The following is a 20,610-nucleotide window of genomic DNA, read 5'->3' on the forward strand; positions in this document are numbered from 1 at the left end:
GATGGCACAGGAGCAGGCTACTGGGATTTTCGGTTCTAGTTAGTGTTTTGAACGCCCTCTGCCCTAACGCTTCACCAGCCCGGGCTGAGCAGAGGCACGCGGTCAGCGCCAGCCCTTCCCCGGTCACGGCCAAGGCCCCGGGGCGGGGAGGGCGCGGCTCAGGCGGGGGGCTCTCAGCCCAGGACATCTTTTCCCACCAATGACAGTCTCCACTGGACGGAAAAAACCAACCAGAATTATCTTTCGGATTTAGCTACTTCAATCACAGAAGTGTGAATCGGGGGAGGTTTAGATCCCATGAAGACTGTTTCTCTTTATAAATCCCAAACATTTAAAAATATCTCTGCTTGTGCTGGAATGTCATTTTCTGGCATTCTGGCCTCTTCAACATGAATTTTTTGTGACTGTGAAGCCATTTCCCAGCTCTCGGAATTTGCTGGAGACAGAGACTCCCGAACAGAACGTCCTGGGAGGTGCGCGTGGGCAGGAAGAAAGGCCGGTTGCACGCGGCCTCACGGCGCCTCTTCTCCAGGGAGTGTTGCCGGCTCCCGCACACCTGAGCACACGCTCTGGGCCTCTGCGCCAGTACGTGCACTGCACAAGTAGATGCAGTAACCCTCAAGTGTTAAGGTTAAGGTTAAAAAACAAAAGGTGAGCACACACATAGTTTCCAAGGCATGTGAAGAAGGGGAGGGGGAGCTGCAAATGTCAACGTCCACGTTTCCTCTTTCCTTTCCGCGGTGAGGAGGGCCTGCACACCTCCGCACACCTCGCTCTGCCTCAGCAAAGCAGTGTGCACTCCCAGCATCACTCCAGGGGCCTCGTGGCTGCTCGCTCTGAAGTCCAACAGCAGAAGCCAGGCTGAGTAACGAGGAGCCAGGGCCTGCAGAAGGCCCTCTACCCAGGGTCCCTGCGTGACTGCAGCCCAGCACCTGTGTCCCTCAACCACTCAGGACCCCTGACCGGACAGTGCTGACCCTCCTCAGCACCTCCTCCACCCATCTCCATCCAGCCCAGGCTCTTTCTCGCTAGCCCCTGCATCACCGCCTGCAGATCCGTCTGCCCAGGGCCACCTGCCTCCTGCATACACATGGTCACTCTGCACCCCATCTCCATCTCTGCTCAGCCAAACAAGAATTCAATTCTTGACCTACTGGGTGCCTTCGAGTCCCCAGCAGAGCTGTCTAAAGAAACACATGATCACACTGACGTGACCACTCGTGCTAAAGGGCTCTTCACGCCTCCCCCTGTCTTCCCAAATGTGCAACCTCTCCTCCACTGCAGCACTCTCAGCTGGCCACCCTGTCTCCTATTTCACAAAGAAAATATAAGCAATCAGAAGAAGCCTGCTGAATGAGCGGCACGCCTGGGCACCCACGAATCTCGCCAGCCTATCCCCCACCCCACACATTTACCTGCCCGCCTCCTCAAGCAGGTATGCGTGTACACAGATGCACCTCTCACCGGCTCGAGAAACGATTGCCACAACCCTCCGCCCTGCATTATCAATTTTTCACTCTCTACTGACTCACTGCCACCAGCACGCAAGTGTGATGCTAATGCTTCCCACTGAAAATTAAGTCTCTTGGCCTTCGTTACCCAGCAGACACCACCCCATATTCTGCTCCCTTGGCAGCAAAGCTTCTCAAAACAGTTGTCAACAATCTGTTTCTCCAACCCCTCCCCTCCATCCGTCCCTCTCTACCCACTCCAACGGCGCTTTTCTGTTGCCACGGTCACCAGACCCCCGTGTCTTTTTACTCTTCTCACCAGAGCCACCAAGGACCCGCACGGCGTTGACCCAAGAGGGCTCTCAGCGCTCATCCCACCTGGACCATCAGCTTGTAAGCCCCTGGCTCCTAGATGACTTCATGAAGCTTCCCAGATGCCACCCGCTCGGTCTCCCTGTACATCTCTGGCTGTTCCTGCCTGGTCTCCTTTGCTGTCTCCTCCTCTTCTTAGGGCTACAAATGTCACAGGGCCCCGGCCTCAAAGCCCTCCTTTCCCTGGGATCTCATCTGATCTTCTTCCTCTAAAGGCCGTCCACAGGCCCAAGGCTCCCATTAAACTCCAGCTCAGATCACAGGCCTCAGCAGGAGGATCTATATACCACCGTCACTCCGCATCTCTAAGACTCCCTCAAAGTGCTCAAAACTCAATTCTAATCCCTCTCTGTACCCCAACTCTACCTGCGGACTTGCCCGTCTCACGGGTAACAACTCTGTCTACTTACACCAGCTAAAATCGTTGATGTACCTACAGACTTGTCCCTTCCTATCACCACCCCACACCCATAGGACATCTCAAGGACTCTGTCATCAAACTGTATCCCGATGTGACCACTTTTCACTACTTCCACGGCCACCAGTGGAGCAAGCCACCATTATGTCTTCTCTGAATTAGTATAATGGATTTCTCTATGGGCCTCTAAATGGTCTCCTTGGCTATCCTCATCCCCCACCCCCTACATCCTGTATCAACACAGAGGCCAGAATGAGCCTGTTAAAATGGAATGCAGATCCTGTCCCTTCTCTGCTTAGTACCCGGCACTGACTTCCCATCATCCAAACTAGAATTCCCCAACAGCCTGCAGATAGACATGCTCAGATCCCTGCTACCTCCTGACCACCTGGTTCCCCTCCAGCCGCCCTGCCTCCCTGGTGTTTCTCCAACACGCCTGTGGACCTCTGCACCTTCCTTTCCTTTTAACTACAATGCTCTCGTCCCAGACGCTAAGTGGTTAGTTAGCACAACTCCTTAAATCCGTGTTCAAACGTCAACTTCTTACTGACGCCTTCCTGACCACTCCCTTTAAAACTGTCACCTGCCCCACCCTCTTAAACTTGGTCTACTTTTCCTTTCCTCCACAATATTCATGCCTTGTCACGAAACATGTAATTTCCTTCTTCACGCTGTCAGCTGCCTGTGGCCTGTCTCTGTGCCCGTCCCCACCCCCATCCTCCACTCATACTGCCATGGAAGCAGGGGTTTGTGTCTGCTGTGTTCACTGTGTGTCCTGAGTTAGAGCAGCACCCGGCGGGACACCTGGGTGGCTCGGTCGGTGGCTCATCTACCCTACACTCAGGTCATGATCTCGGGGTCCTGGGATCGAGCTCCACGTCAGGCTCCCTGCTTCTCCCTCTGCCTCTGCCCCTCCTCCATGTGCTCTCTCTCCCTCTCTCTCTCGCTCTCTCTCTCCTCTAGGTCTCAAATAAATGAATAAAATCTTTAAAAAAATAAAATAAAACGGCATCTGGCACAACGCAGGAGCACAGCCCTTAGGTTCTCGACGAATTAATGAATCAGTGAGACCCTGCATACATCTTCTAGACCTGTTTCCTAATGTACAACATGACACTAGCAATATCAACCCCACAGCTTGCTATAAGCAGTAAATGAGGACCCGTGTGGAAATCTTCATAAAATATTAATTACTATAACAGCTTAACATAATATGTCAAGAATCATCCTTAAAATTAATTCAGAAGTGTACTCGGTAACTGCTTAACATGATGTAGCTCAAGAGGTAGAGAAAAATCCACCCAGGCAGCGGGATAGTCTTCCCACTGGCTGAGATTCTACTAAGTCATAAACGAAAGTTTTCAAGCCTTCATTTTCCAAATTCAAAATTACCTCCGAGAAGTCCTGAGGGGAGGAGAGGAACTGTCTTCTGGTCAAATCCTGGTGTCCTGATGGGCTTTTGTGCATTCAGCTGGTTCCTCTCTTCATGACAGGCCGTCCATAAGGAGCCGTGGGACAGGGTCCTGGGCACTGGGGTCCCTCCAGACCTGGGGATCGGGAGCGTAGCAGACCCCGTAGGGTGCTCGGCACCTGGGAAACGTGAGGAGAGCACAGCTCAGACAGCAGGTTGCAGGAGGAGGAAGCGAGGACCACCGTGCTGACCTCCAATCACCCCAGAACTGACCTTTCAAATCTCCGGGCCAGGAAGGAAGGCTCTTGATATGATTACTAAAAATTCTATCAGATCAAATATTTGGGAAGTATCTAAGTTCACTGGAGAGGTTTGTGGGATAAACCAAATTCCACCAAACAGTTAACAGATAAACCAACCCACACAGATCATTCTCAGAAGGTGTTCCCTTCTGTCCTCCCCCCGTCATAGTCATCAGATTTCTCCCAATTGGATTCCTCTAGGGACAGATTCGGGTCCACTGACAAGCTTAAAAATAAGTCAAGACTATGTTAATTATAATCCCTAAGGTAACCCCGCTAAGAAAATCATTCAAATATATATTAAAAAATAAACAACTGAATTACCATGGTCCACTGGAAACTACTTAGCATAAAAGTAGGTACAACAGAGGAATAAAGGAACAGAAAAGACACAGGACTCATGGGAAACAAGCAGCAAAACAGTAGGCATAATTTCTACCTTATCAGTAATTATATAAAATGGTCTAAACACTCCAATCAAAGGGCAGAAATGGGTAGAATGGATTTTTTAAAGTATGCTGTTAAAAGAGACCTGTTTTAGAACAGTATCAAAAAGAATACGATATTTACAAATAAATTTAACAAAAGATGTGCAAGACCTGTACAGCAGAAACTACCAAAACATCAGTATGAGAATCCAAAGACCTAAATAAACAGACATTCTGCACACACGGGTTGAAAGATACGCTGTTAGGATAGCAACTTGATCCTCGGGTTCAATGTAATGTCCTTTCAAAAACCAGTTTCTCCTTTTTCTTGTTGTTTGGAAATTGACAAGCTGATTCTGAAATTCAGGTAGAAACCTAAGAGACGGGCAGCCCTGGTGGCGCAGTGGTTTAGCACCGCCTGCAGCCCAGGGCGTGATCCTGGAGACCGTGGATCGAGTCCCACGTCAGGCTCTCTGCATGGAGCCTGCTTCTCCTTCTGCCTGTGTCTCTGCCTCTCTCTCTCTCTCTGCATCTCTATGAAAAGAAAGAAAGAAAGAAAGAAAGAAAGAAAGAAAGAAAGAAAGAAACCTAAGAGACTTCGAAGAGCCACAAGAACAATGAAAAAGAAATGCAAAGTTGGAGGAGTCATGCTCCCTGATGTCAAAAAGAAGAAAAGAAGAAGAAGAAGAAGAAGAAGAAGAAGAAGAAGAAGAAGAAGAAGAAGAAGGAAGAAGAAGAAAGAAGAAGAAGAAGAAGAAGAAGAAGAAGAAGAAGAAGAAGAAGAAGAAGAAGAAGAAGCTATAGTAATCAAGATGGTGTAGCACTATGAGATCCCACCTCACACCAGTGAGAATGGGGAAAATTAACAAGGCAGGAAACCACACATGTTAGAGAGGATATGGAGAAAGGGGAACCCTCTTACACTGTTGGTGGGAATGTGAACTGGTGCAGCCACTCTGGAAAACTGTGTGGAGGTTCCTCAAAGAGGTAAAAATAGACCTGCCCTACGACCCAGCAATTGCACTGCTGGGGATTTACCCCAAAGATACAGATACAGTGATACAGATGCCGGGACACCTGCACCCTGATGTTTCTAGCAGCAATGTCCACAATAGCCAAACTGTGGAAGGAGCCTCGGTGTCCATCGAAAGATGATGGATAGAGAAGCTGTGGTCTATGTATACAATGGAATATTCCTCAGCCATTAGAAACGACAAATACCCACCATTTGCTTCGATGTGGATGGACCTGGAGGGTATTATGCTGAGTGAAATAAGTCAATCGGAGAAGGACAAACATTATATGGTCTCATTCATTTGGGAAATATAAAAAACAGTGAAAGGGAATAAAGGGGAAAGGAGAGAAAATGAGTGGGAAATATCAGAGAGGGAGACAGTATATAAGAGACCCCTAACTCTGGGAAACGAACAAGGGGTGGTGGAAAGGGAGGAGGGCGGGGGATGGGGGTGACTGGGTGATGGGTACTGAGGGGGCACTTGATGGGATGAGCACTGGGTGTTATGCTATATGTTGGCAAATTGAACTCCAAGAAATAAAGAAATAAAGAAATAAATTCTTTAAAAAAAAAACAAAAAAGATGGTGTGGCACTGGCCTAAGGACAGACCTACAGATCACTGGGTTAGAATGGACCAGTCCAGAAATAAACCCAGACATTAATGGGTAATTGATTGTCGACAAGAATGCCGTGACGTTTTAAAGGGTAAGTGACAAATACATACACACCAAGAATAGTCACAAGACAGACCTTATACCTTTCTTTTTTTTTAAGATTTTATTTATTCATGAGAGACACAGAGAGAGAGAGAGAGAGGCAGAGACAGAAGCAGGCTCCCCACAAGGAACCCGATGTGGGACTCGATCCAGGATCCCGGGATCAGGGCCTGAGCCAAAGGCAGACACTCAACCCACTGAGCCATCGAGGCGTCCTGACCTTATACCTTTTACAATAGGTCAGACCTCAGGGTAAGAGCTAAAATTATGCAACACTTAAGAGAAAAATATAGGAGTAAATCTTTGTGACCTTAGATTAGGTACTAGTTTCTTAGATATGTCACTAAAAGCACAAACAATAAAAAAATACTAAAATTTAAAATTTCATATGTCTGGGGATCCCTGGGTGGCTTGGCAGTTTAGCGCCTGCCTTCAGCCCAGGGCATGATACTGGGGTCCCGGGAACGAGTCCCGCATGAGGCTCCCTGCATGGAGCCTATTTCTCCCTCTGCCTGTGTCTCTGCCCCTCTCTCTCTCTCTCTCTCTCTCTATCTCTCATGAATAAATAAATAAAATATTTTAAAAAATAATAGTAAGATAAAATAAAATTTTCTGTGGCCAAAAACATCACAAGTAAAAAACAACCCACAAAAGAGAAAATACATACAAAACCTACACCCAACAGGGACCTCGGATCTATCTAGATGATATAAAGAACCCACACAGCTCAATAGTAAAAAGACAAATAACCCAAGTCAAAAGTGGGCAAACGTCTGAATAGACATTTCTTCAAAAAAGATATTCAAATGTCCACTAAGCACATAAAAGCATCTGACATTCGATTAACACAAATTTTGTATGTTAGGTGCATTACATACTGTAATCTTATAAAGTACCATAGAGAAAAGGAAATGCTGTTAAAATCCTGAGGAAGAGAAAATACACTCACAGAACTGTATATATTTATTGAGAAAAAAATATGCGTATAAGTGGACCGTGCAGTTCAAACCTATGTTGTCTGAGGGTCAACTATACTCTAAAATAGTGAATTGTACCTCGATGAAACTATTATTAAAAAAGAAACATCAGGGGATCCCTGGGTGGCGCAGCGGTTTGGCGCCTGCCTTTGGCCTAGGGCGCGATCCTGGAGACCCGGGATCGAATCCCACATCAGGCTCCCGGTGCATGGAGCCTGCTTCTCCCTCTGCCTATGTCTCTGCCTCTCTCTCTTTCTCTCTCTGTGACTATCATAAATAAATAAAAATTAAAAAAAAAATTAAAAAAAGAAACATCAGGGGCACCTGGGTGGCTCAGTTGGTGGAATGTGTGGTTCTTGGTTTTGGGATCATGAGTTCAAGCCCCACGTTGGGTGTAAAGATTGCTTAAACAAATAAACTTAGAGAGAGAGAGAGAGAGAGAGAGAGAGAGAGAGAGAGAGAAACATCACTGGAAAAAGTTTTTTAAAAAGTAAGGCAAGATAGCCCCTGAATTTCCCAAACTCTTCTCAAGCACAGTGTCTGCTCGGAACGTAACGCCAACATTTGAACTTGACTTATTTTTAGGCGTATGGTCAGGGAGCAAAGAACAAAATCAATTCCGTTTTTCTCGTCCCTTCAAAGAGGGGCATCAGAGAGCAGCAGATGCTTAAATCTGATAGGCATGAGATACGTCCCAGTGGCTAAACCCACAGCTATTCCTTCCTCGCTTTGCCTAACACGGCAAGCGTTCCCACGCGCGGCCTGGGCCAGGGAACTCCCCTGCACTGCTCAGGACCGGGCTCCTGAGTGCAAAGCCTTCCACGTTAAGGCTGAGACTTGCACCTGCCCCCAGACCGCTGGCTCTTGCACACAGCAAGCCTCTTCACCTGCGGAAAGCGGCACCTCCTCGGTCCTGAACGCATCCAGACACAGCCTCCAGAAAACCTGGTCACAATTTTGCAAATCTATTCTCTGCCTTTACTTGGTAATAAATTCAGACCCTTCCAACAAAACACAACAGAATACAGTCTCTCTTACAACCTGCGTCTGCCACTTTTCCCAGATAAGAAGATCCAGTGGATAGAATTATCATCTTCAGCAGGAAGGAAAAGCTCTCTGCTCAGCTGGAGCTCAGGCAACAGGAGACTTTTCTAGCTGCCTTTTAACAAGAGTTATAAAGGGAGGCTGCATGCAGAGCTCTCGACCCAGAGGGTGTGCCATGAGCCCGTGTGGCTTTCAGTTTGTTGGCAGGTTGCAAAACCCCCTGACCTCACTTCCCCGGAGCCCCACTGGCAGGGAGCTGGCCTGCACCTGCACTGCCCCAGCGCAACAACCAGGCAGCAGTGATAGTGCTGCAGCACTGCCCACGGTGGCTTGTCCATCCACGCGGGGTGCGGGCCGTGGCAGCCTCCAGCCGCCGCTCACTTACCCGGTGGCGAGCTCTGCTCTTCGCAGTGCCCTGTCTACAAAGCTGCAGGGAGTGTGAGTGGTTGGTCCCTGTCCTGACATTTCCCCACAAGCCCTGCTATTGTTAGCGCACAGTGCCGCAGAGCACCAGGAATGCACATGTCGTGGTGGAGCCGAAACACCAATGGTAAATATTCAGCTATCAACCTTTTTTTTCACTCCTACCATCTGCTGAGATACCGGGTAGGAGTGCTACAAAAATGGATGGAATGTGGGGCGCCTGGCTGGCTCAGAGAAGCGGGAGACTCTTGATATGCTTCCTCTTTGATCTTAGGGTCCTGAGTTCAAGCCCCATGCTAGGGGTAGAGATTACCAAAAAAAAAAAAAAAAATGGATGGGATGTGGGGCTCCTGGGTGGCTCAATCAGTTAAGCACCTGACTTGTAATTTCGGTTCAGGTCATGCTCTCCAGGTCCTGAGACTGAGCCTCCCATCAGGCTCTGCGCTCAGACGGGAGTCTGCTTGAGATTCTCTCTCTCCCTCTGCCCTCACCCTCTAAAATAAAAAAAAAAAAAATTTTTTTTTTTAAATGGGTGGGATATGGCCTTGCTCTCAAGGAGTTCAGACGTTGTACGAATCTTCATATCCACACATTACCCTTTAAGTGCCCAAAGAAAAAACTACTTTTAGTAGTTTTCTGTCACTTGAGGTAGCTTATAATTTGAAGTAAATATGATATACTAAAGCATGGGATGAATCTTCTCATCTCATGAGTATGCCCCTGTGGTAATTTCAATTTCACTTCAATATAATTTCATGAATTCACTCCTTTATATGAACATAGACAGTATATCAAATTATGAACAGAAGACTTGGTTATTTGGGATAACCTGAAAAAGCCAATCTGGTACAAAAACATGCATTGCAGAAGTTATTCCACTCATTTATTCCTTTCACCAACTGTATGTCTGCCAATACATAAATGGGTCCTATTGGAGAGCTACATGTAAGGGTATTCCTTGTTAAATTAATTCACCAAAAAACAGCTGGAATCACTAAAAAAAATAGGGTTAGGGATAAGCATTCAAAACCTTTAGAAGTTTGTTAAAATAGACTCAGATATTATATACACACACATATATACACTCAGATATTATATACATACATGTATATATTCATATTATACATATATACTCAGGTATTATATGTATATACATAGACTCAGATATCACATATATACATGTATACACTCAGGTATTATACACACGCATATATACATCCACTCAGACATTATATATATACACATACATACACTCATAAACCTCAGGGCTGCTGGACCCTGCTGAGGGAGCACTGTGGTCAGAAACAGGGAGGCAAGGGGCCAGGATGAGCATCCCCCAGCCCCACGGAGAAGCTCATGGGCTAGCATACAGTAGCAGAAAACTGTGTTTTAGCTAAAGCTGGGTTTTGCCAGGTAACCATGGAAGGAAAGACAGTGAGAATGTAAGGGGGCAGTGAACACCGAAAAGGAAACAGGACTGATGGTCCAGTGGGGACAAATGTTTCTGAAGACCAGGTGCAAAAAAGACTAGAGGGAGGATGGTGATCAGAGTGGGTGCTGGATGTCCAGATGTCACAATCACGAGGTATCCCTCTGGAAATAGACAGGAGACATCAGATGGAAGACAAGATGACTGGAAAGCAGGTCTAGGGAGAAACAGGATCCCAGTTTCAGAATGATTTTCTGTGTAGATGAACAAATGGCAAAAGCAGTGAATATACTGGTAAAATCCTCAGGGGGCATAGAGGAGGGATGAGGGAGGGCATAGGTCAGAAGACTCAAACAAGAGGGAATGGGGATGGGAGTCTGAAATGCGTGTCTCAAGGGAGCAAGGGATGTTTAGGGAAGAAAAGAAACAGTGATCTAGAAGCAGCAAGGAGGAGAAAGAGGTATCAACCCCACAGTGACAGATATGTTGGCAGACTCAGTGGCAAGTGCAACACAGGCAAGAGCATAGACGCTGCACAAGAGCTGTGCTCATGCAAGAGAGGACAGGAGATCCCTGGTCTGTGGTCAGAAGCCGGTCGGGGCAGCCTGAGTCCATCCAGAGCAGAGCTCCTGCATGTACCCCTCTCCCCCTCGGCATCTTCTACATGATACTTTAAATACTTCTTTGCATTGTCTCCAAATGATTGGGGAAAGACCGGTGCTTCATTAACTAGCATTGGGACAAAGGCTACAACTGGGAAAAAATCAGGCTTGTTTCCTAACAATGCCTAAAGGTAAAACTACAACCTGTTACCAAAAAAAGAAAAAAAAAAAAAAAAAAGCATAAATTGCCTAAATTATTTATAACCCAGAAGCAGGGCAGACCTTCCAAAGCAAACTTCAAAATTAAGTAAGAAAAAAGATGCCATCAGATCAACAATGATTAAAAATTCAACATGGCTGTTCAAGAACTCAATATTGTTGTATTGTTGAGTGTGGTGTAATAGGAACTTTCATTTATTTTTTAGGAGTATAATGGGTGCCATTTATAAAATTATTTGGAAATAGTTCCTAATATAAAACATGCAGAGGGGCCTGACTGGCTCAGTCAGTTAAGCATCTGACTGGATTTTGGCTCAGGTCATTATCTCAGAGTCATGGATCGAGCCCCACATGGGGCTCTGCTCTGGGTATGGAGCCCTCTGCCTGTCCCCCCACTCGCTTGCTCTCTCTCTCAAATAAATGAATCTTTAAAGATACATATATAAAACACATGTACACCTTTGACCCACATGTGCTACCCTGAGTATTTACTCTACAGATAGACTGTCAAAAATATTTCCTACATATGAAAAACATATTCTTGGTGGCATTCTTTGTAAGAGCCACACTAGAAAGCCACTGAAATGTCCATCAAGAGGGACAATGTGAATAAATACTGTAGTGTTATCCATGCAAGTCAAGAATGAGCTGAACCTGGAGGGGCTGGTATGAAGAAATGTCTACAACATAACGGCAAATAAAAAAACATAACACAAAACAATTCATACAACAACCCAATTTGGAAACATAACTTTAAGTAAGACACTCACACATAATTTTTCTAGAAGAATGTAGAAAAAGGAAAAACCTGTTGATAATCAATTTAGACTAAAGGGAATTTTACTTTCCATTTTATTCCTAATTGATTTTTTTTAACTTCTGCATTTATAACTCTCAGTTTTTAGAGCTAAAGATTTTTTTTGAGCTAGAGATTTTTGTTTTTAAGATTTTGTTTATTTATTCACGAGAGACACACAGAGAGAGAGAGAGAGAGGCAGAGGCAGAGGAAGAAGCAGGCTCCACGCAGGAAGCCCGATGTGGGACTCGATCCCAGGACTGCGGGATCACATCCTGAACTGAAGTCAGATGCTCAACTGCTGAGACACCCAGGTGCTCCATTGAGCTAAAGATCTTTGATGAGAAAAAAATTATTATTTTTGTTTGGCCTCATGAAAAATCACGTTAAGTACAACATATCACAACTCTGCATTAAAATCCCACCAAAAGGCCCCCCTGCTTTGCATTGCTAAATGCGCAATGCAAATCCTTGGTGCAGGGCCTGCTCTGACATCTCCACAGGGATTAGTTAATGGAAGCTCCTCCTTCTCCTAGTCTTTCTCTCCTCTCCACAATGAATGCACTTTTAGACTTGGTGCCAACTAGTCATCAGCACAGAACTGTGCTCACGAACCCCCCCCCCCACTTACCTATAACTCCTTACACACAGACACAAAGTAATCCAAAGGCAATCCTGCTTCTCCCCAGTCTTTCCAAGTTGACAATTTCTTTTAGCTGCTGCCCAACATGCAAGTTACTATTCCCCAAATCAACATAGTTCTATGCATTTCAGCTGGAACAGCCAAGATAAGTGGAGATTTTCGCATATGCAATTTGTTTGACTTTAATATGAATAGAGGTCTTGTCCTGCTTCAAGAAAGCCATCTCTGTCTACAGGCATTGTACACTAATGGTCATGCACGCTGGGGGACAGAAGGCCCCACAGGCATCCCTTTAGAGCTGTCCTGCAGTTAGTTATTCCACATTTGTCTTCTCTGGGGGAAAATAAAATACCTTCTCCAATAATGAAGACATTTGTGAAATTAGCTATGGAACAAATTCATTGGCTCATTGACTATCAATTAATTAAGAGAGTTGTTTTTTTAAAAATTCTCTTGTGATAAAAGGCATTTGGCTAATTCCACCATCATTCCTGATTCTGAGAAATGACTCATAAAAATGAAGCTGATTTTTAGCTTTAAACCTGCTCACACAAAGAGCTGACTGATTTACCCAACTGGATACTGAATTAGGCACAAAATAAGAAGCCTGTTAAAAAAAAAAAAAAAAAAAAGAAGCCTGTTATAGTAGAGGCATGACCAAAGGGGGGAAAAAAATTAGAATGGTGAGATAAAACATACACCAACTTTAAAGAACTTAGAAATAGTTCCTTTGACTATGCAGTTTGAAAAGGAAGAAGGTAGATTTTATGTGCCAATAAGGAAAAAAAAAAAAAATCTCCAGATTAAGTAGCAAAAAGCAATATGCAGTATTTCCCATTTAAAACGGGACGTGAGGGGGCTGGGGCGCAAGTACATGAAAGAAACTGATTGGCAGCTAAATGCCTGGGGCAGGAGAAAGAATTGATTTGCACTATAAAAGTTTTTGTACCGCTAGATTTTTGAATTTTTAATGTACTATATATCTTTTATTGAAGTGAAATTCACATAACATAAAATTAACCATTTTAAAGTGAACGATTCAGTGGCATTTACTACGTTCACAATGTTGTGCAATCAGCACTTTCAGTTCCAAAATACTTCCATCACCCCAAAATAAAACACATTACACATTAAACAGGAATTTGCCACCCCTCCCCCTGTCCAGTTCCTGGCAACCGGCAATCTGCATTCTGTCTCTGTGGTTTTACCTATGCTGGCTATCCTGTATACATGAGGTAACACAATAAGTGACCTTCTGTGTCTGGTGTCTTTTATACTTCATTTTTAAACACTAACATTTAAATCAAATATTTCCTGGAAATATTCTATCCCAGTCATTCACTGTAAGTTTTTTTCACAAATATTTGAAGGCCTAATATCTGGAAACCAATTATATCATGGCCCATAGATGACAGAGAAGTGAAACAATCCATGCAAAGATTATCCAGATAATTATTTTCTGCTTAATGGTGCAAAGGTTATCAGTCAACTGAGAATTCTGAACACACAACCTACACAGTATACCTTGCAAGCTATTCTAAGTCATCTATAAGAAACAGAATTTAGAGTCAAAGCTGGAAGGGAAGCTGGAGGACTTATTACATTTTACTTATAGGTTGGAAAGTCAAAGCCCATAAACACAACAGTGGGCGGCTTCACACTGCAGGGAGAGCCCTGTGCCCGTCGGTGCCCACACCACTACCATGGCCATGTCTTCATAGGGCTTGTAGATGACCAAACAAGAGGAAGAAAGCAGAGCACATGTGGGCATAAAACTCTGAGGATGGCAGTCTGAGGCTTAGCTCCTGTTTAACATGTACCGTACAGGAAAACTGTTGGTCACATCCTCCCAAGAAAATGCTGGTCAAACCAAGAATCCAGCACTTCTTGCAACCATCAGAAAATGGGTCACAGGGCAAACCAATCCTCCAAAATCTGGAGACAGGTGAGACAAAGAGATTCACAGCCACGATCTGCTCATCAGGGGGAGAATATCAGGGCCACCATTGATAGGAACACCTGCTTGGGGATTTTCATGAATTGCTGGGGGCTGAGTACGAACTAGCTGAAGAGTGAAAAAGAAACCTCTAGGAGCAGTCTTGAGGGAACCCCTACATTTTTGTGGGTTTGACCCTTCCCCACTCCCACCCCCAGGAATCCCACCGTTCTCATAGCAAAGAGGCCAGAAAAGCCCATTTTCAGCTCAGGACAGGGGAATAGTTACCAAGTGAAGAATTCTGGGAGCAGTCCTCATGACACAGACCCATCCGGCAGGCCCCGAGGAAGGGCAGTGACCTGACTCCAGCCTTGCATCTTCCTCAGCTCACCCAGGAGGGACAAAATAGCTTAGAAACACTGGTCCAGGCTGGGTGCACTGGCCTGCTAGAAGACTGAGGATTAATCCTAAGAGCACAGAATCTTCTCCTGCCCCTGACACTTACACTATGGCCCATTAACAAAGTCCCATACAATCACAATGAGCACAGCTGAAATGGACCTACTCAAGAAGAAAACCCCAAAGACCCACAGGGCAGATGAAAACAGGACCCTAGAGGAACTGAAGCCTCTCACGCCTACAGTGTCAGCACACAATGAACACAATTCAGCTTCTAGCCAGATCTACGACGCAAAACCTCACACCAGAGACCTTTCACCTTAGTTCTCACACCCAATAGAGCAATGAAAAACCCACAAAGCATGCCAAAAGGCAAGAAAAATCAGAATCTGAAAGGACAACAAGCATCAAAACAAAACTCAGACAGGACACGGATACTGAAATTATCAGACAGGCAATTTACAATAATTATGATGAACGTGTTAAAGACCCTAATGGAAAAAGCAGACAAAATTGCAAGAGCACACAGGTTATATCAGCAGAGAGATGGAATTTTAAAGAAAGAATCAAATAAAATTGTAGAGTAAAAAACTTGCTAAAGAATGAAGAATGCCTTTGTCAGGCTCACCAGCAGACTGAGCACAGGCAGCAAAAAAAAGCAGGGAGCCTGAAGAGTTTGACAGGAAGTTCCCAAACTAAAACACAAACAGAAAAAAAGAGAAATAAAACCCCACAAACAGAACAGAACATCCAAGAACTGTAGGATAATTTAAAATTATATAACATAATGCATAATAGGAATCCTGGAAGGAGAAGGGAGAACAGGGCAAAAAAAAAGATATTTGAAGCAAGAATGGTTGAGACAGACACCAAACTACAGATTCAGGGAGCTCAGAGAACATAAAGCAGAATAAATACCCCAAAAAAGTACACCTAGTCATATCACAGTCAATTGCAAAAATCGAAGACACAGTGAAATTTTTGAAAAAAGCCAGAGAGGGCAGAAAATGTTGTATCAAGACAGGAGCAAGAACAAGAATCATGACAAATACCCACCATTTGCTTTGATGTGGATGGAACTGGAGGGCATTATGCTGAGTGAAATAAGTCAATCGGAGAAGGACAAACATGATATGGTCTCATTCATTTGGGGAATATAAATAATAGTGAAAGGGAATAAAGGGGAAAGGAGAAAAAATAAGTGGGAAATATCAGAAAGGGAGACAGAACATGGAAGACTCCTAACTCTGGGAAATGAACTAGGGGTGGTGAAAGGGGAGGAGGGCGGGGGGTGGGGATGACTGGGTGGCGGGCGCTGAGGTGGGCACTTGACAGGATGAGCACTGGGTGTTATTCTGTATGTTGGCAAATTGAACACTAATAAAAAATAAATTTATTATTAAAAAAAAGAACAAGAATCAGGTCTGACTTCCCTTCAGAAATTATAGAAGCAAGAAGAGAGCAGAGTGAAATATTTATAGCACTGAAAGAAAAATACCAACCTAAAATTCTATTTCCACCAAAACTGTCCTTCAAAAGTAAGACCAGAAAAACAACAAACAAAAACACTCTCAGATAAGCAAAGACTAAGGCAGTGTGTTACCAACTGTCTGTGCTGCAAGAAATATTAAAAGCTCTTCAGAGAGAAGAAAAGTGATATGTCATAAACCCAGATCAACATAACCACAAGAAGAGAGAGAAGGAATAAAAGAAGTTAAAATAAAATATTTTGGGGGAAGCTTGGCTGCCTCAGTTAGAAGAGCATTCAACTTTCAATCCCGAGGTCATGACTTAGAGCCCCAAATTGGATGTAGAGATTATTTTAAATAAATAAATGAATGAACAAACATTTAAAAAATAAAATAAATATTCTATTTTATTTTCCTTATTTTTAATTGATCTAAAAGAAAATTGTTTCAACAGTAATAACAGAAATGCATTGTGTGATTATGATCAATGGAAAAAAAGAATGAGCAAAGTCATAAGGGAAGGGATAGAAGACCCAGCAATACTCTAAGGTAACATTATTACATATCAAATGGTACAGTATTATTTAAAAATGGGCTTAGTTTGCTTAACAAATGTATACTGCAAACCTTAGGCCAACTACCAAAAATGTTAGAAATTAGTTTAACTGATATAGTAACAGTGGAGACGAAAAAGAATTATATACAATATTCAGAAGCAAAGAAGCCAGTAAAAGAAGGAAAAAAGGAGGGAAAAAAAAGAACAGATGTAATGACTAAAAACAATTATAGGGCACCTGGCTGGCTCAGAGGATGGGGCCTATGACTCTTGATCTCTGGTTGCAGAGATTACTTAAAAATAAAATCTTTAGGGGTACCTGGCTAGGTCAGGAGTAGAGCATGTGACTCCTGATTTCAGAGTTGTAAATTTGAGTTCCACATTGGGTGTAGAGATTACCTGAAAATAAAATCTTAAGGGGCCTGGGTGGCTCAGTTGGTTAAGCATCTATCTGCCTTATGCTTAGAGTCCTGGGATCTAGCCCTGCATCAGGCTCCCTGCTTAGTGGGGTGTCTGCTTCTCCCGCTCTCTCTGCCCCTCTCCCCTGCTGGTACTCTCTCTCTCAAATAAATAAATAAGTCTTTTAAAATAAATAAAATAAAATCTTAAAATAAATAAACAAAAATAAAATATTAAAAAAAATTATGAACACAGTAGATATTAATTCAATAATATCAGCAGTCTGAATATATTGGATAAAAGTTAAAAGACTGAGATTTTCAAAGTGGCTAAAAAAAGCAAGACCTAAATCTATGTTATTTAAAGTAATCTACTGTAAATAAGAAGGCTCAGGTTAAAAGTAAAGGGGTGGAGAAAGATATACCGTGCTAATGCTAATCCAAAGAAAGCTAGAGGAGCTATGTTAACTTCAGACAAAGCCAACTTCAGAACAAGGAAAATCACTGGAGATAAACAGGGACATTACATAAGGATACAGGGGTCTGTTCTCCAAGAAATAACACTAAACATATATGCACCTAATAACAGAGCATCAAAATACAGAAGCAAAAACTGACAGACATGCAGGAGGAAATACACAAATCCACAATCATAGCTGGACACCACCACTCCTTTCAGTAACTGACAGATCCAGCAGGCAGAAGTTGACCACGCAGCACTAATAATCAACTTGATTTATTTGACACAATTCAATATTCCATCCAATAACAATAGAATACACATTCCTCCAGCTCCCAGGAAACATTCTAGGCCATAAAACCCACCGTAACAAATAAAAAAAAAACAAAAACAAAACTGAAATCATATAAGCCCTGCTTTCACATCACAATGGTACTACACTATAAGTCTATGACAAAAAAAAAAAAAATTGGAACATCCCCAAATATTTGGAGATTAAACAACACACTTTTAAATGACATGTGGGGCAAAGAAGTCTGAAAAGAAACTAAAAATCATTTTGAACTGAATGAAAACAAAAGTAAAACTTATCAAAATGAGTACAATGTAGCAAAAGCTGTGCTTACAGGGAAATACGTAGTATTAAATGCATGTGTTAGTAAAGCAGAATGATCTAAAGTCAGCCCCTCAAGCTTTCTCTTTAGGAAATGAGAGAAAAGCAACTGAAGCCCAAGGGAAGCAGAAAAAAATAAAAATTAAAAAATTTAAAAAAACAATAAAAATTGGAGCAGAGATCAATGAAATCAAAACAACAATAAAGAAAAACAACAAAATCATGACCTGGTTCTTTGAAAAAATCCATAAAAATCGATAAATATCTAGTCAGGCTAAAACCGTGAAGGGTGAGATGGGTACAGAAGAGGGAAGGGGTGTGCACCTTCCATAAGAAGCAATGGCCAACTCAGCCCACGGCCAGTCTACTTGTCCTGTATCTACCAGCAATGCCACCTGTGCTGGCATCGTCCTTGAAAACCTATAGCTATACAATAATTAAAAGAGAAAAATAGGAAAAGGAGGAAATACGCATTATTTCATTTAGGCTGCCCTCATTTTAGTTGAAAACCTCAAGGGTAGCAGCCTTCCTAGTTCTAATGCATTCCGTTTTCATAGACCAGAAAGGCTAGTGTCTTATTCAACCAGGAAGTGTCTTCCAGATGGAATCTGGGTCCAGCAGGCAGTATTCCCTGAGGTCCCCCAGTGCTCCCCACTTCCTCATGTCTCACACCTGTGAAAGGGCCACAGGGTCACTTGCGAATCCGCCTTTTGGATGGGCCTCCAGCGATTTCTCTAAGTTTTCTTATTCACAATTTCTTTAACCCTTGCAGAAGCCCCAAAAGGGAAGTAATCCAAGTACTGATCTCACGTTTTAGATGGATAAAATAAAATGGGAAGTTTACAGAGAGGCTCCAGGTCTTTGCAGAAGGCCCAGTGGGACCGGGAGTGTGGAGCAGGATTTGAAGCCCCAATCACCGAGGTCTAGTGATGCTGCCCTCAAGTCGGACCCACAACTCCTGAGCTGTGACGTGGTCCATGGGCCACGCTGTCACACTCCTGATGTGAGCTGCCCTTGGTCAGATGTGCAGAGCTGGGACATAACACAACCCTGCAGGAAGACTGGGGGTGTTCAGGGGGCTGGTTTCATTTATGGATAATAGGAGCACTTTCTCCTGGTCCATTATCCATTCCTCTCCAAGGCCGAGGCAGCGAAATGACCACTGGAGATACAGTCAATGATCTGTTGAAATATGTATCTGTCATGTAGGAAATAATAAACTGTGTGTGTTGGTGGGCAAAATTTACAATTAAGTAAATTTTAAAACCCAGATCATTTATTTCACTATAAAATAAAACCACAGTTTCAAAAATCAAGAGTAGGGGCGCCTGAGTGGCTCAGTTCATTAAACATCTGACTTTTGATCTCAGCTCAGGTCATGATCTTGGGGTTGGGGGATCGAACCCTGCATTGGATTCTCTCTCCCTCTCCCTCTGCCTCTCCTCTCCCCTCCTCTTTCCCTCCCTCTCTCTCCATCTCTAAAAATATAAAGACCCACCATACAAGGCAACTGGGTCTCAGAATTGTTTTCACTTCACAATATATTATAAAAATTTTCCCATGTCCACAATCTCCAAAAATCATATCTAATTAGAGCAGGATATTTACTTAACCATACTTAGATGTTTTCCATTTGGGACTGTTATTTAAACACACACACACACACACACACACACACACACACACACACGAGAAGCATTTGTGCATAAAGATTTCCTTCTTTTTCCCCACGTTTAGCATCATTTCCTTGAGCTAGATTCCCCAAAGTGCAACTGTCTCAAGTATTTGTGGTTGCAAATAAAAATCATGCATTTATCCTTAAGCCATCCCTTCCCCTCACCCCACCCCGTTTAGGCCCAGAAACGCATTCCTTCTGCTGAGCCAGCATGATTTATACTTAACCGCTTCCTGTTCTGCAGCAGAGCCCCCTTCATCCTATCAGCCAATGTTCCTTTTACCTAATTCCTCCTAGAAATTCTCTTAAATAACAATTTCATGTTAACCAAGAAAAATCGCTCTTGCCACCCAAGTATTTTATTATCACATGATGGTTGTTATATTGTCACGAGACTGACTTCTGGATGGCCAGTATGGAGCAGATGACACAGAGAGTTCGTGCCAGGAAAGATCTGTATACAATTTAAACTAAAATCATGCAAACTACGTTTGCAGCCTCCAGATGATTATTTTTGTTAGCAAATCAGTTCAGGGTGTTTGCCATTTGGGATCAGCTTATAGATGCCACTGGGTTTTAAAAACCACCCTAGGGTGGCGCTTCAGAAAGAAGCATAAACTTTCAGGCAGATCGGAAGGTCCTTTATTTTATTTTATTTTTTTTTAAATGCGGGGAGTTGAGTTAAAAGTTTAAAGCACTGAAGCTAAATGTACCTACCAGGTGCCGGGCTGGGGACAGGAGTTAGACATGCTCTTCACCCAGGAGCTCAGCCTGCCACAATGCACCCCAAGAAAGCCTGACAAATAAATGTGGGCATCTGAGTCTCTGCTCTACCGCCCAGAGGAGCTGGGCAGGAC

The 20,610-nt window shown here is 43.6% G+C and overlaps 1 protein-coding gene across 5 annotated transcripts in view; it reads right to left on the reverse strand.

Moving 5' to 3' along the window:
• The window catches only part of RNF144A (ring finger protein 144A), a 118,567-nt gene that overhangs the window by 85,555 nt on the left and 12,402 nt on the right, over positions 1 to 20,610 (reverse strand). For all 5 annotated transcript variants that reach the window (XM_072771206.1, XM_072771202.1, XM_072771209.1 and 2 more), the window contains exon 2: positions 3,634 to 3,831. Coding sequence is in view for 2 of the 5 variants with exons in the window: in XM_072771202.1 (XP_072627303.1) it covers positions 3,634 to 3,831 (198 nt within the window). In the remaining 3 variants the exon portion in view is untranslated. The remainder of the gene's footprint in view (positions 1 to 3,633; positions 3,832 to 20,610) is intronic.

This window comes from Canis lupus, chromosome 12, assembly GCF_048164855.1.
Source record: "Canis lupus baileyi chromosome 12, mCanLup2.hap1, whole genome shotgun sequence".
Classification (NCBI taxonomy): domain Eukaryota; kingdom Metazoa; phylum Chordata; class Mammalia; order Carnivora; family Canidae; genus Canis; species Canis lupus.